The sequence below is a fragment of the Haliotis rubra genome, unplaced genomic scaffold (genome assembly GCF_003918875.1).
Source record: "Haliotis rubra isolate DU_JTF1 unplaced genomic scaffold, ASM391887v1 Scf102, whole genome shotgun sequence".
NCBI lineage: Eukaryota > Metazoa > Mollusca > Gastropoda > Lepetellida > Haliotidae > Haliotis > Haliotis rubra.
The window spans coordinates 916,729-932,812 of NW_025764915.1; the positions used below are offsets into that span (position 1 = coordinate 916,729).

Sequence of the window (16,084 nt, forward strand, 5' to 3'; positions counted from 1 at the left end):
AACGTCGTGCTTGAGAATATTTCGCTCATATGACGACGTGCATGTGTGTGTATGTGTGTGGCTGCTTGTACTAACCCAGACTGAAGCTGGTTTTATAGTGCTAGCCCACTGAGATACCATGCCGCAGTGAAGCATAAATACCCCACTCAGACACATTGTACTGACTCCGAGCCGACCAGTCCTTGTTGAACCCATTAATGCCGAGCGCCAGTCTATACCCATGTGGGGAATAGAACCCGGGTCTTCGGCGTGACGTGCGAAAACTATGAAATAACTACAAGGCTACCTCACCGCCCTGTCAGATTTAGATGAAAGCTAAGTCCGAAGTGATGCATTTCTTTGCCATTTTCCATTTCGAAGAAACAGTAGCATGTGTATGCTGCTGGCGAGCCTAGAATCAAAACAGAAATGAAACCAGCACCAAACAGGTAGGTTTGTGGCAGGGGACGTAACTCTTTCTGGACTTAATGAAAAAGACAGGCAGGTGGCTGCTGATTAAACATTAAATATTGTCACATTCGACCTGCATTCGACTCAACTGTGAAGTACTGTCAACACTTGTCTTCATGTCTTGTCTATTAAATGCGAGATGACAAACCCTCTGTTTAATCATCAGTTTCGCTTCCTCCAGGACTTCTTTTACGGTGCACGTCATGTCCATGTAGCGGAACCTGCAGTAGGTGTGTTGTCAATATTTGGCTGTCAATAGACGTGTCTTCAGGAGAAATCCTTGTGACCTGTAACCGAGGGAGTGGTTTGAGTTTAACGCTGAGTTTCAGTTATTGTGAGTGAGTGAGTCTAGTTATACGCCGCACTCAGCAATATTCCAGCTATATGGCGGCGGTCTGTAAATAATCGAGTCTGGACCAGACAATCCAGTGATCAACAACAAGAGCATCGATCTAAGCAATTGGGAACCGATGACATGTGTCAACCAAGTCAGCAAGCCTGACCACCCGATCCCGTTAATCGCCTCTTACGACAAGTATGGGTTACTGAAGATCAATTCTAACCCGGATTTTTACGGATCTAAACTCATGGGCAAAAGAAAGTGAACACTCTTTATTTTGATTTTTTGGCAAAGTTGTCCAAGTTAGTAGAATCCTTTTAGGCCGAAACGGCCACGCGAGAAGACGACCACAAGAACCTGAAGACGCTCTCAGGAACGAGAGGAATAGGATTAAGAATGACGTCATTCGGCGGCTGACGACATCGATTAGACGGCGAGTCGGGGCGTATATTGCTGCTAGAGGTGGTCACACTCGTTACGACGGATGCGTGTATGCGTGACCAGAGACTTGACATGATGAAGACATTCCATGATTGACTCTTGTATCTGTGAACTGTGCTATTCCTACCCCTCTGTCCATTACATGACACGTGCTCTTTATCTGTGAGGAGTTTATCATAGACACTGTGGGTGCATTGTCCCAAATGCTGCCTTCATTAAATGTACTATAACTGAAAAACATTGTATGTTTTGATTTGATTTTATCGATCATTAATAAGGGTGTTCACTTTCTTTAGCCCACTAGTTTAAGGGAGTTGGGTTTAACGCAGGTTTGAACAGCTTCAGTTACATCACGGCTTGTCAGCTCAACCTGGGAGGAAAGACCAACATTATGCAGGTATGAGACGTTGCACATGCTGCACCTACAGAAACATAATCGGGCCGATCCGGGATTCGACCCCTCGATCATAGGTTTCTGTCGTGACTAATGCTGTTTTACACATGAATTGGCCACCGTCGGCTAATGTAGAGGAAATCATGTAGGTCCTAGACTTCGTTTATTTGGATGAAACCCACAAGCTGACGATCCAAGGACCCAGAAAGGTGAATGCGAGATTCTAACAAATGATCAGCAAATGAGCAACGACAGTTCTGCATGTGGGACGCATGTGAGGACCGCTTTTGTATCCTTGAAACTTTAGTAACCCAGCAGCAGAATTATACGTTCTTTAAGTATTCAAATCACTTTTGTTGACATTCAGTATTTAATGTCAATATATATCGCGAGAGCAAATATGTGGTCTTAAAGCTGAATGAACTTCTTCTTCTGAAGCAAAGATGACAAACATATCAAACAAGTGCGACATTGTTATCAAAGGCAATTCCAGGTGAAAATATCTTCAACAGAGAAGGTTCCACCGATTCTCCATTAATTTATCGAATCCTAATTGAGTAGATCGATGCTCATGCTGTTGATCACTTTATTGGCTGCTCCAGACTCGATTATTTACAGATTTCGGCCATATATCTGAAATACTGCGGAGTGCTGTGTTAAACAGCAAACAAACCAAACAATCCATTAATTTATTGTTTACTGTTCATTGTTTACTTACGCTGGGTCGCCGACTGCGAGGTCTCTTGACGCTTTCCTCATTACTTCCTGACAAATAACAAAAGTGTCATAAACATTTAATACACTTCCGTGTGGCCCGGAAATCGAATATTTTCAAAACGTCAGTCTGAGAGAATAATTAGTTTCGATTTGGTGTCTGACGAAACAGATTACTAATGTGAAAGTAGAGGTTTTGGGGAATCTGAATGTTAACTTGTATGAATAATAGTTCAACTTAACACTGAAATGTGTATTTTGTATCGAGTATGTTCAGATTCACTATTCTGGTATTACATTCTTTTTCCCATGCTTGTCGCAAGACGTGACTAAAGGAATCGGGTTGTCTGGCTTGCTGACTTGGTTGACACATATCATCGCATCCCAATTTCGTAGATAGATGCTCATGATGTTGATCACCGGATTGTCTTGTCCCGATTCGATTATTTATACACCACCGCCATATAGCTGGATTATTGCTGGGTGCGGCGCTAAACAACAACTTTACCAAACGAGCATTCGTATTTATTGATACTATCAAACAAAACCTTTAGCAAAAAACATCCAGTGTCAATCATACTCCCCCGCGTTGAGGCATTACATTTACGTTAAACGAATTCGAACGTAGAACGTTATCGAGCATATATATATAGCTCATGAGCTCACAATCTATTCGCCGAGATAGTGTTGGCTGTAGATTTACATACAACTTACAAAGAATGCATCATTTTCAATTTTAAAGCGAGCGGTTTAATGAAGTGTAAATCCAGAAAAAGCTTCGTTTTTATTATTAATGAAAAGGATTTCTGCATGAGATTTCACGTGGTTCAAGGACACATTTATCCACTCAAAACGAGGTCAACCTTATACGACACACCTGTAACATATACGTATCAAATATCTCCCTTTACACTTTGGGAACGGCATGTACATCGTTCACATGGGTCTATGGTTTAACTGAAGCGTGGGTTGTCACTAGTGGTGGTCCGATTAATTGAAATAATCGAAGATTGGTCGCAGTGGCTAAACAACTAAGCAATCGAACATGTTTTCTCATAATCGAACGCAACCAATCTTGGAACACTTGTTTGCATTAACAATATTTTTCACAAGGTTGGTTTTGTCTGTGTCATTAAATTTACATTTCATAAGCGCTACAAGCTCGTTCCAAATCATGATTGAATTTATCTTAAAGAATCCAGGAATTCTGTGTTCCTAACAAACTAATCATCCTTTAAATATGCAAAATTTGCAAATGAATTTTGAGCAATTTGCAATAAACCCAAATTTACTACATTTTTTTTCTAAAAAAAATTGTGTGCATTAACAAAGATAACAGGAACATTTGATAAATGACGCTAACCAATTATTTTCGATGATTGATCGGTTGTAATGGACCAATCATCAATTATTAGATTTTAACCAATTCCCAACACTAGTTGTCACTATAGACTGCTTACCTTCAATCCTCACCAACTGCTTCATGATCTGCTCATGGTTTACCCGAACCTCCTCTCGAAGTGAGTCTGAAAATGTTAGCGCTGTCAACTAATGCCCGTTAGATTGCTTGATCCGACTTACTGTCAGTTTCTTTGTTTGTTTGTAATTTAACGCCGCATTCAGCAATATTCCAGCTTCAAGGAGGCGGTTTGTAAATAATCGAGTCTGAACCAGACAATCCGGTGATCAACAGCATGAGCATCGATCTACGCAACAGGGAACCGATGACTACATGTGTCAACCAAGTTAGCGAGCCTGACCACCCGATCCCGTTAGTCGCCTCTTACGACAAGAATGGGTTGCTGAAGATCAATTCTAACCCGGATCTTCACGGGTCGTAATGTAAAGGTGTCGATATGCTGGTCGTGGATAACCAGAGAGTGAAAGCATGTCTATTATCTATTATCAGAATAAGTCGGAATTCATTATCCTGGGATCATCTGTAATCGTATCATGATATTCAACTTATAAAATGTTTTACATACATTATGAAAATAATATATGAATATATATAGGGGACGAAATGTAATTTTCTTAGTTCTTAGTCTTCTTAACGTTAGTCTGATCGATATCAGAAGTTCAGAATCAAATTCCTTTTTTGACTTAGTGTATATGCTTGTAGTAGGCGCTAATATTTGTAGGGAGGTGGCCTGTTTGTTTTCCACTCTGAATATCTCAAGAGCCGGAGTTGTTTGAATCCAACTAATCCACTTCAAGCACATTTGGAATTCTGGGGTCCCAGTAACGTGTGCTTGCCTGGATCAAGTGGTCAGGATAATAGTTTATCAGTTTTCGGTTTGTTTGGTTCAGAGTCGATACTTTAAATAAACAATGACACAGAAGGAATATTGGTGAACATTATATTCAGTTGCAAATCTTTAAAGACAATCCTTGTCAAACACCTCTCACCTACAGAAGCTTTGACATCCATGATCTGGCGTTGCATGTCCATGATTATTTGAAAGAGGCCCCTTTGATCACAATCAACAGGCGGCTGCGGTTTGACATCTTGTATGTGAATTCATAGAAACAATATGCATTAAATAGTTATGCTTATGATCATCTGATAAATGCGTATTGTACAACCCAAGCTTTACTAAGTGATAAGTATGTTTGTGCTCGCTTCAGTATAACTGTAATTGGAGATATACACCTACCAAGAACTTAAAGAGTGAGTGAGTGAGTATGGTTGTAAGCCGCTTCTAGCAACATTCCAGCAAATTCACGGCGGGGGACTCAAGAAGGTTAAAGAAATTAAAGAAATCATTGTCATGGCAACAAGAACACAAAGTCATGTGGAAAATCGTGTTCAGTTTCACTCCTTTGGAGTAGTATAACATAAGGATCAGAAAATGTATACATGGCGGACCACTTAGTATCTAGTCAGTGAGTGCGTATGGTTTTACGCCGCTTTTAGAAATATTCCAGCAATATCACGACGGGGGACACCAGAAATGGGCTTCACACATTGAGAAAAGAACCCGGGTCTTCAGCGTGACGAGTAAACGCTTTAACCACTAGGCTACACCATCGCCTCGACCGGTCAGGAGATACAACAGGGCAGATCAGGTCATAGCACCAAGTGCTTGAGTTCAGAAGCGACTGTTCACCATATGCGATCGCTGCAAAGTTAATGTGTCCCTAAGATGTTCATATTTGCTTATAATGTCCGTCATCTGCGTCATCTACGTCATCTACGCATATTTATATCTAATATGCATAACAATTCATATGGATAAAAGACCTCTCTACACGACTCTATGACAAGAGGGATGACGTCAGTCATCTTTGCCTTTACTGTATTTGACCATAAAACTTCAAACCTTCCAAAATGTCTCTTGGCTTAAAACGGGGGCGGTGGGGTAGCCTAGTGGGTGAAGCGTTGGCTCGTCACGCCGAAGACCCGGGTTCGATTCCCCATATTGGTACAATGTGTGAAGCCCAGTTCTGGTGACCCCCGCCGTGATATTGCTGGAATATTGCTAAAAGCGGCGTAAAACTAAACTCAGTCAGACAATCAGTCCATCATCATTGGATAAATATTTCTTGTTTGCATCTGTTTCGCTTCTTTTACACGTTTACATGAACACGCCGTAGTCGTACAGCTTGAATACTACTGACTGCGATTTTTAAAAAAATCAAATTCCAAATTACCTGATTCTGAATCCTTATTGTTCGGTTCCATCCTTCGTCCACTCATACCTCTAAGAAGGATTTCATCACGAAGAACTGAAACCCCATCACAATCAGAGTGGTAACGGGCCCGAGAGTCCGAATCACTGCTACTATCAAAGGTAGAGGAGTATCCCTTCGTGTACTCACAGCGAATGTTCTCATACAGATTGCCAGTATTTATATCTGAATCGGTTCCATCCGAGTTTGAAGCCATGTTCATGCATATGTTGCACTCCACACAAGTTGCGTTGTCCCACTCTCGATCATTTAACTATTTAGAAAGCACAGCAGAGTGTTCTACATTTAGTTCTGAGTTTTTATCCGTTTTCGTAAACGTTCCAACTGACTCTCTTGCTGATAAAAATGGTAAGAGGTTTAACCTTTGTTGTACGTTGATTTACAAATGTCATCTAGCGTACTCCGCATTCTGTGCAACCAATCCTCTTTGGTCAATCTTTCAACATTTCCATTCGGCAATATTTGATACGCTTCTGGGCCTTGCTTGTCAAAGAACACAATACCTCCTGTCAAACGACCAACTGCAATTTCAAGAACGTATTTATCCGTGGCCACAGTATAGAACTTGAATTGAACAAGCTCTCGTTGAATGGCGATGAAGGAACTATTTGCAACTAATACGATAGCACTTGATGTTATTACACGATATAGTTGCTCCTCTAGCTCCTGAACACCAAACTGAAGTTCAAAACCTTCAATGTGAGGAACTAGACTTTCATACTGTACTTCACTAGACGTCTTGAACGTATTCTTCTTTTCAGTAATGCCCAAATAATAAGAACCCCCGCTTTCAATTTTTGTCATACAGCTCAGATATTCTCGAAATCGAAGCTTATCCCACACGTAGTTTGCAAATCTCTCTGGGTCTTTGTCTATAATCTTCCTGTCGTCTTCGTTTGGTTTGAAAGTCTTTAGCTGCACATGTCGACTTTCATAGGGTACTGGTTCGATACCTCTCAATTCTGCTGGTTTGACTCGAAATGGGAGCGAGTCACTCAAAATGGACAGAATATTGAGTGCTGATGGGCGTTCAACTTTCAGATCTGAACACACTTTCGTTTTGAAATCAACTGTAGCCACTCCTTTGGTTTGAGTAACAGATATGACGATGAAGTCTTTGAAATTCTGAAACGTTGGTAATTCCCGCAACCAGTGTCTCTCATATGCTGTAATGAATAGTTGTCCATCACAGATCAAATTGTTCAGACTTTCTTCAAGAAACTCATCGAAATAGCCAAGGAAATGATCACTGTAAGCTTGTCCACTGACATGAATGATCAGTTTGCCACCGGATGTGTTACGAAGGGCTGACAAACAAACTTGAATCCTTCTGAGTGCAGTTTTTGCATTAGGGTTGTGTTTCCTTCTGCCCCTCAAGTCAGAATAGGTCAAGTGTTGAATCAGTACATTCGGTGCTTTTGCTTGTGTTTTTGTGTACAGTTTCCCAACTTTTGGCATGGCCCACATGACATCCTAATCTGAAAGAGGAAACGAGTCATCAAATTGAAATAATCATCTTGTTTGCACTCGAAAACAACCATCTTCCACTGTTCCAACCTATTCCAGTAATACAAGCGACTACTACCAACGCCCCAAACGCTGGCGGGGGAGCCTTATAGTTAAAGACGACCCGGTTTGATTACGTATATGTGAAGACCCAATATCACCGAAGCGAGTATTCGAGACTGGGCCAGGCAAGAGTGGGATTAATATTAGGGACGAAGATACACACTGTCTAAGAACAATGACGGGAAATTCCCCAGCCGTCTTGAGTCAGTTTAATTTGTTTATTCCTTTTGGTGGAGGGGTAGGGCGAGAGGTGGCCTAAAAGGCTACTTATACACCAAAGTTTGGTCATTTCGGTTTCGTCAAAGCTTTCGTTTTGTCACGCCATGTTGGAGAATGGGATGACTGCTTGGCAATTGTTGTTTTAGAGTTTTAGAGTTGAATTTATCGTATTTAGTTATTCCATCTTGATCGCATGTAATATTGTGGAGGGTGAGTGAGTGAGTGAGTGAGTGAGTTTAGTTTTACGCGGCTTTTAGCAATATTCCAGCAATATCATGGTAAGGGACACCAGGAATGGGCTTCAGATATTGCAAAATATCGTTGAGAGCCGTGTAATGATCATATGTTCATATGTTAAAGACAATATTTCTGAGTGCGGCGTAAAACTAAACTCACTCACTCACTCACATTAAACGACTGTTATTGTGAGAAGAAAAATAACACGGTTGGAAAGAAAGTGAATGAGTGAGTGAGTTGGATTTTACGCCACTTTAACCAATATTCCGGCAATATCACGGCGTGTGACACCAGAAATGGGTTTCACACATTGTACCCATGTGGGGAATATATGCCGGGTATTCGGTGTAACGAGCGAACGATTAAAATAAATATGTCGCCCGGATTTGAAGCGAGAGAGGATTGTGTGTGACACTTACAGAGAAGGATGAAGACTAACGGGTATTCGAACAGAAATAACACATTGTATTTATTTTGAAAAGGTTATGGGAGTTTCAGAAATTCTAGGACATCTTGACATGTTTCATATAACGGCTACAGCATTACAGTAATGGCTAGATAGAGAGGAAATAGTATGAATCATTGACGGTGAGACAGACACTGGGTGGGGGTGAAAGATTATAGGGCTGATAGATTACAATAATAACTGAAACACTTACCTATCGAACAGACTGAGACCGAAGTACCTTCGGAGCCCTCTTTGTATAAACATAATGCACGATACCTCCACAGACAGCGGTAATGGACAACAGTCAACCAGATGTTAGATGTTCTACAACAGCGAACCGTCTCCACCCGTCCCTAACCTTGTCATTGTCGGCGTTCTGTACACCCGGCTCAGCTTATTTACATTATTCATGAGTGTGTGACACGGACCTACTACTGTCGGAAATGGAAAAAAGTGTATTTTCTCATTTATCTCTACAATTTATGTAGTTGATATGTGAAAGTGTGAAATATCTCTTAAACTAAGTTCGGCCTAACTAGTCTCAGTGGTAGAGAGATAGGAAACCGGGAAATTAGTGCAGAAATGAGCAATGCGGTTTTTTCCGAAGTCCAAAAGACTTATTTGGAACAGACCATGGCTTTAATCAAATTAGTGTGCGACGATATTGTATTACAAAGGACACTTTTTAAATGCCCAATTTGAAATTAGACGTAGATTCATTATAAACGACAGCTGACGTAAAAAATAATAACTTTTATGCCGAAACTATTAAGGATGTAGCTACCATGCAGTCTCACTGTCACTATAAAAAGAAACAGATAGGAGGGGTCGCCTCAAAAGCAAAACCTGGGGTCGGGCTTGGGGATAGAGATATCAGCTAAGATAAGATAATCCTTTAGGGCAATTATACTGGGGAGGTACACGGCACGTCATAACAATTTACGTGGTCATGCCACCTATATACTACGATGCGTTTCTATGGTTTTCGGGTATCATACTCTCTTACATATGTCAACATAAACTTTATGAAAGAAAGTCACGTAAGATGTTGATCAGTAGATGAGGCATAGCCAACACACATGAAAAAGCACAAAATACCTTTGAGATGACCCCTTGTGCCTGTAGGCAGCAAGTGCATTTCATGCCAGGTGAGTCGACGGTCCGTCGTCATACCTGGCTGAGCGACCTAATTGCCATCTATAGTCTGATCTATTGTTTTCAGCAGCTATTCGTATTTTTTCTAAGTTTTGCCCGATTTTACGAGTAAACATGCTTTTCTGGATATCGTATTACGCATCCCACTGAACGCCCAGTTAGGCCGAAGTGGGTTATTTCGACATATGCTATTTGCAATTGTGTCAATTTTAGGGATACAGAGTAACAGCCTAAAACCAGTTTTATTCTATTTCCGACAGTACTATAGATATGTGTATGCATAAACACCAACGTCAAACTGACATAGTATCATTAGTTGAACGATAGTCCCGTGTACTGACAAATACGCAGATGCAGGTGACTGGAGTTGTTCTGTTCTTTTACTCCCAGATTTGTTACGTGGTTTTGTAACGGTTCAACGATCAGCCTTGGCGACCAGTTGCTGTGATGAGACGCCATCTTTCACAGGGTCGGTGTTGTGTTGCTCGTATGAACAAAGCACTTAACAGATTAACCCTCGTCTCGTGTATCAACGATACATGGTGGAATGGAATATAATTTACCGTGAATTTATTAGACCGTGAAGATCCGGGTAAGAATTCGTCTTCAGTAACCCATGCTTGTTGTAAGAGGCGACTAACGAGATCGGGTGGTCAGGCTCGCTGACTTGGTGGACACATGTTATCGTATTCCAGTTGCATAGATCGATGCTCATGCTGTTGACCACTGGATGGTCTGGTCTGGACTCGACAGACCGCCGCCATATACGAGCTGTATATGTAATAGCTGTAATAGCTGTAATAGCTCGTAGCTGTAATATAGCTGAGTGCGGCGTAAGACAAACAAACTAAATTTGTAAGCATCACTTCCAGCCACATCAAGCTGCCACTCCAGGATATAACTGAAACACTCTTCAGGGCGGCTTTAAAAGATGATGACCGAATGTTGTCTTAAATAACAGTCAACCTACGTTACAGCAGTATCATGATAAACAAGCGACAGACAAATAACATTGTGTTGTACAAAGATGCACAAGTCGGGTTATCTTAGCGTTAAGTCCACACCAAAGCTACGGTCGTCTCAACGCTAAGAGGGGCGGTGGGGTAGCTTCATGGTTAAAATGTTCGATTCCCCACATGGATATAATGTGTGAAGCCCATGTTGGTGTCCCCTGCCGTGATATTGCTGAAATAAGGCTGAAAGCGGCGTAAAATTAAACTCGCTCACTCCACACTAAGATTGTACTGTGGAACCTGGCCCATGTCGTATTTGGTGACCATTGAATCATTCTTTTCTTTGATTTTTACGGAGCGTGTAGCCCTCTTGGGACAATTTCAGAGAGTATGGAATTTGGTATAGGCAATTGCGGTGGAGTAGCCTACTGGTTAAAGCGTTCCCTCGCCACGCCTAAGACCCAGATTTGATTCCCCATATGGGTGCAATGTGCTGAAATGTATATTTTAAAACTGGGTAAAACCCAACTCTTGGTGCTGGAATTTACGTCGCCAAATGACGTGTCATATCGTTATCGTGATTTCGCACATCAACACTGTTCACAAAGGTCGAGAAGGCGATAGTGACAGTCACTATCTATGTGATAATTTACTGTTACAATTTACCTGTTGAATTAATCACGTGGGGCTTATTAATTGATCTATGGGTCCCTTTGAACTTATACCATTTGTCTTTCCATTTGTTTATGACAATTATGTAGGGCAGGGTACGCTTTAACCACTCGGCTACCTCACCGCCCCGGACCAAGAAGTAGCGTCGTAAATTATTCACCGGATATTACTTCCGTGAAAATATTGATAGCGTTTCGAGCTCATCTTTCGAGTACGACAATGGTTTGTGTTTTACAATCGAATACAATGCTAGATATGCCCACTTCGAAAGAAATTTTAACAAAATATTAATGCTGCAAAGGGTTTATATACGTGCCACCGCCTCCGTGGTGCAGTGGTTAGTGCGCCCGCCCGGAGAGCGGAAGGTCGCGGGTTCGATCCCCGGCCACGACATACCAAAAGACGTTAAAATATGGTACTTGTTGATCCCTGCCAGGCGCTCGGCATTAATGGGTACAACAAGGACGTGCTGGTCGGATCGACGTCAGTATAATGTGTCTGAGTGGGGCATTCATGCTTAACTGCGGCATGGTATCTCAGTAAGTTAGCACTATAAAACCAGCTGAAGCCTGGGCTGGTACAAGCAGCCACACATAACACGCCTGCACGTAGTCATATGACCGAAATATTCTCAAGTACGCTTCACCTCACCTTATATACGTGCCTACAACAAGAACTACCCGGTGATTGTACGTCCGCCTCTTTGAATCGCTTCCGTGGAATAGTTCGTGAAGATTTATTCAGAAGTCCGTGTTCCTCGAATGTTGGCTTGTTTGTGCACATGTTTCCATCTATTCTGGCTATATAAAAACCTGCTTATGTTGTCCCTGTTTCTACTACTCTATACACTTCCACGCTGCCGTGACCGACTGCTGTCCATAATCCCAAGCTATCATTTTTGTATATGAAATACCCAAGTACTCTCCTGTACCCGTGGCCATATTGTATCTGTAATACTCCAGTACTCTCCCTCTACCCGTGGCCTTATTGTATCTGTAATACTCCAGTACTCTCCCTCTACCCGTGGCCATATTGTATCTGTAATACTCCAGTACTCTCCCTCTACCCGTGGCCATATTGTATCTGTAATACTCCAGTACTCTCCCTCTACCCGTGGCCATATTGTATCTGTAATACTCCAGTGATCTCCCTCTACCCGTGGCCATATTGTATCTGTAATACTCCAGTACTCTCCCTTTACACGTGGTCACATTGTATCTGTAACACTCCAGTACTCTCCCTCTACCAGTGGCCACATTGTATCTGTAAAACTCCAGTACTCTCCCTCTACCAGTGGCCATATTGTATCTGTAAAACTCCAGTATTCTCCCTCTACTTGTGGACACATTGTATCTGTAACACTCCAGTACTCTCCCTCTACCAGTGGGCACATTGTATCTGTAATACTCCAGTACCCTTACTCTACCAGTGGTCAAATTGTATCTGTAATACTCCAGTACTCTCCCTCTACCCGTGGCCATGTTATATCTGTAATACCCCAGTACTCTTCCTTTACACGTGGTCATATTGTATCTGTAACACTCCAGTACTCTTTCTCTACCCGTGGCCATATTGTATATGTAAAACCCCAGTACTCTCCCTCTACCCGTGGCCATGTTGTATCTGTAATACTCCAGTACTCTCCCTCTACCCGTGGTCATATTGAATATGTAATACTCCAGTACTCTTACTCTACCCGTGGCCATATTGCATCTGTAATACTGCAGTACTCTCCCTCTACCCGTGGCCACATTGTATCTGTAATACTCCAGGACTCTCCCTCTACCCGTGGTCACATTGTATCTGTAAAACTCAAGTACTCTCCTTCTACCCGTGGTCACATTGTATCTGTAATACTCCAGTACTCTCCCTCTAGCCGTGGCCATATTGTATACGTAATGCCACTGTACTCTCCCTCTACCAGTGGCCATATTGTATCTGTAATACTCCAGAACTCTCCCTCTAGCCGTGACCATATTGTATACGTAATGCCCCTGTACTCTCCCTCTACTCGTGGCCATATTGTATCTGTAATACTCCAGTACTCTCCCTCTACCCGTGGCCTTACTGTATCTGTAATACTCCAGTACTCTCCCTCTACCCGTGGCCATATTGTATCTGTAATACTCCAGTACTCCCCCCTCTACTTGTGGCCACATTGTATCTCTAACACTCCAGTACTCTCCCTCTACCAGTGGCCACATTGTATCTGTAAAACTCCAGTACTCTCCCTCTACCAGTGGCCATATTGTATCTGTAAAACCCCAGTATTCACCCTCTACTTGTGGACACATTGTATCTGTAACACTCCAGTACTCTCCCTCTACCAGTGGGCACATTGTATCTCTAATACTCCAGTACTCTCCCTCTACCAGTGGTCACATTGTATCTGTAATACTCCAGTACTCTCCCTCTACCAGTGGTTATATTGTATCTGTAATACTCCAGTACCCTTACTCTACCAGTGGTCAAATTGTATCTGTAATACTCCAGTACTCTCCCTCTACCCGTGGCCATGTTATATCTGTAATACCCCAGTACTCTTCCTTTACACGTGGTCATATTGTATCTGTAACACTCCAGTACTCTTTCTCTACCCGTGGCCATATTGTATATGTAAAACCCCAGTACTCTCCCTCTACCCGTGGCCATGTTGTATCTGTAATACTCCAGTACTCTCCCTCTACCCGTGGTCATATTGAATATGTAATACTCCAGTACTCTTACTCTACCCGTGGCCATATTGCATCTGTAATACTGCAGTACTCTCCCTCTACCCGTGGCCACATTGTATCTGTAATACTCCAGGACTCTCCCTCTACCCGTGGTCACATTGTATCTGTAAAACTTAAGTACTCTCCTTCTACCCGTGGTCACATTGTATCTGTAATACTCCAGTACTCTCCCTCTAGCCGTGGCCATATTGTATACGTAATGCCCCTGTACTCTCCCTCTACCAGTGGCCATATTGTATCTGTAATACTCAGAACTCTCCCTCTAGCCGTGACCATATTGTATCTGTAATAGCCCCTGTACTCTCCCTCTACTCGTGGCCATATTGTATCTGTAATACTCCAGTACTCTCCCTCTACCCGTGGTCACATTGTATCTGTAATACTCCATTACTCTCCCTCTACCCGTGGTCACATTGTATCTGTAATACTCCAGTACTCTCCCTCTACCCGTGGCCATGTTATATCTGTAATACTCCAGTACTCTCCCTTTACACGTGGTCACATTGTATCTGTAATACTCCAGTACTCTCCCTCTACCCGTGGCCATATTGTATATGTAATACTCCAGTACTCTTACTCTACCGTGGCCATATTGTATCTGTAATAGTACAGTACTTTCCCTCTATCCGTTCCCATATTTCATCTGTAATACTCCAGTACACTCTCTCTACCCGTGGCCACATTGTATCTGTAATACTCCAGTACTACCCCTCTACCACTGGTTATATTGTATCTGTAATACTCCAGTACTCTCCCTCTACCCGTGGCCATATTGTATCTGTAATACCCCAGTACTCTTTCACTACCCGTGGCCATATTGTATCTGTAATACTCAAGTACTCCCCCCTCTACTCGTGGCCATATTGTATATGTAATACCCCTGTACTCTTACTCTACCCGTGGCCATATTCTATGTGTAATACTCCAGTACTCTCCCTCTACCCGTGGCCATATTGTATCTGTAATACTCCAGTACTCTTACTTCTACCAGTGGCCACATTGTATCTGTAATACTCCAGTACTCTCCCTCTACCCGGCCATATTGTATCTGTAATACTCCAGTACTCTCCCTCTACCTTTGGTTATATTGTATCTGTAATACTCCAGTACTCTCCCTCTACCCGTGGCCATATCGTATCTGTAATACTCCAGTACTCTCCCTCTACCCGTTTTCACATTGTATCTGTAATACTCCAGTACTCTCCCTCTAGCAGTGGGCATATTGTATCTGTAATACCCCAGTACTCCCCCCTCTACTCATGGCCATATTGTATATGTAATACCCCTGTACTCTTACTCTACCCGTGGCCATATTGTATCTGTAATACTCCAGTACTCTCCTTCTAGCCTTGGCCATATTGTATCTGTAATACTCCAGTACTCTCCCATTTACCCGTGGCCATATTGTATATGTAATACCCCTGTACTCTCCCTCCACCCGTGGCCATATTGTATCTGTAATACTCCAGTACTCTCCCTCTACCTGTAGTTATATTGTATCTGTAACACTCCAATACTCTCCATCTACCCGTGGCCACATTGTATCTGTAATACTCCAGTACTCTCCCTCTACCCGTGTGCATGTTATATCTGTAATACTCCAGTACTCTCCCTTTACACGTGGTCACATTGTATCTGTAATACTCCAGTACTCTCCCTCTACCCGTGGCCATATTGTATCTGTAATACTCCAGTACTCTTACTCTACCCGTGGACATATTGTATCTGTAATAGTACTGTACTTTCCCTCTATCCGTTCCCATATTTCATCTGTAATACTCCAGTACACTCCCTCTACCCGTGGCCACATTGTATCTGTAATACTCCAGTACTACCCCTCTACCACTGGTTATATTGTATCTGTAATACTCCAGTACTCTCCCTCTACCCGTGGCCATATTGTATCTGTAATACCCCAGTACTCTTTCACTACCCGTGGCCATATTGTATCTGTAATACTCAAGTACACCCCCCTCTACTCGTGGCCATATTGTATATGTAATACCCCTGTACTCTTACTCTACCCGTGGCCATATTCTATGTGTAATACTCCAGTACTCTCCC

The 16,084-nt window shown here is 42.3% G+C and overlaps 1 protein-coding gene across 6 annotated transcripts; it reads right to left on the reverse strand.

Moving 5' to 3' along the window:
* Window positions 1–207: 207 nt before the first annotated feature.
* LOC124270145 lies at window positions 208–8,873 on the reverse strand. 6 transcript variants are annotated; one of them, XM_046705186.1, is made up of 6 exons: window positions 8,717–8,873; window positions 5,994–7,510; window positions 4,749–4,847; window positions 3,800–3,865; window positions 2,344–2,390; window positions 208–743 (listed from the first exon to the last, which is right to left on the reverse strand). In XM_046705186.1, the coding sequence occupies exons 2-6, from the start codon at window positions 6,232–6,234 to the stop codon at window positions 606–608; spliced, it is 591 nt and encodes a 196-aa protein (XP_046561142.1). In that variant the 5' UTR covers window positions 6,235–7,510; window positions 8,717–8,873; the 3' UTR covers window positions 208–605. The 6 variants fall into 5 exon arrangements, 3 of the variants coding, with proteins under 3 accessions (XP_046561142.1, XP_046561150.1, XP_046561156.1); XR_006896687.1 differs by lacking the exon at window positions 2,344–2,390 and having other exon boundaries at window positions 208–737; XM_046705194.1 differs by lacking the exon at window positions 4,749–4,847.
* Between the last annotated feature and the right edge of the window lie 7,211 nt (window positions 8,874–16,084).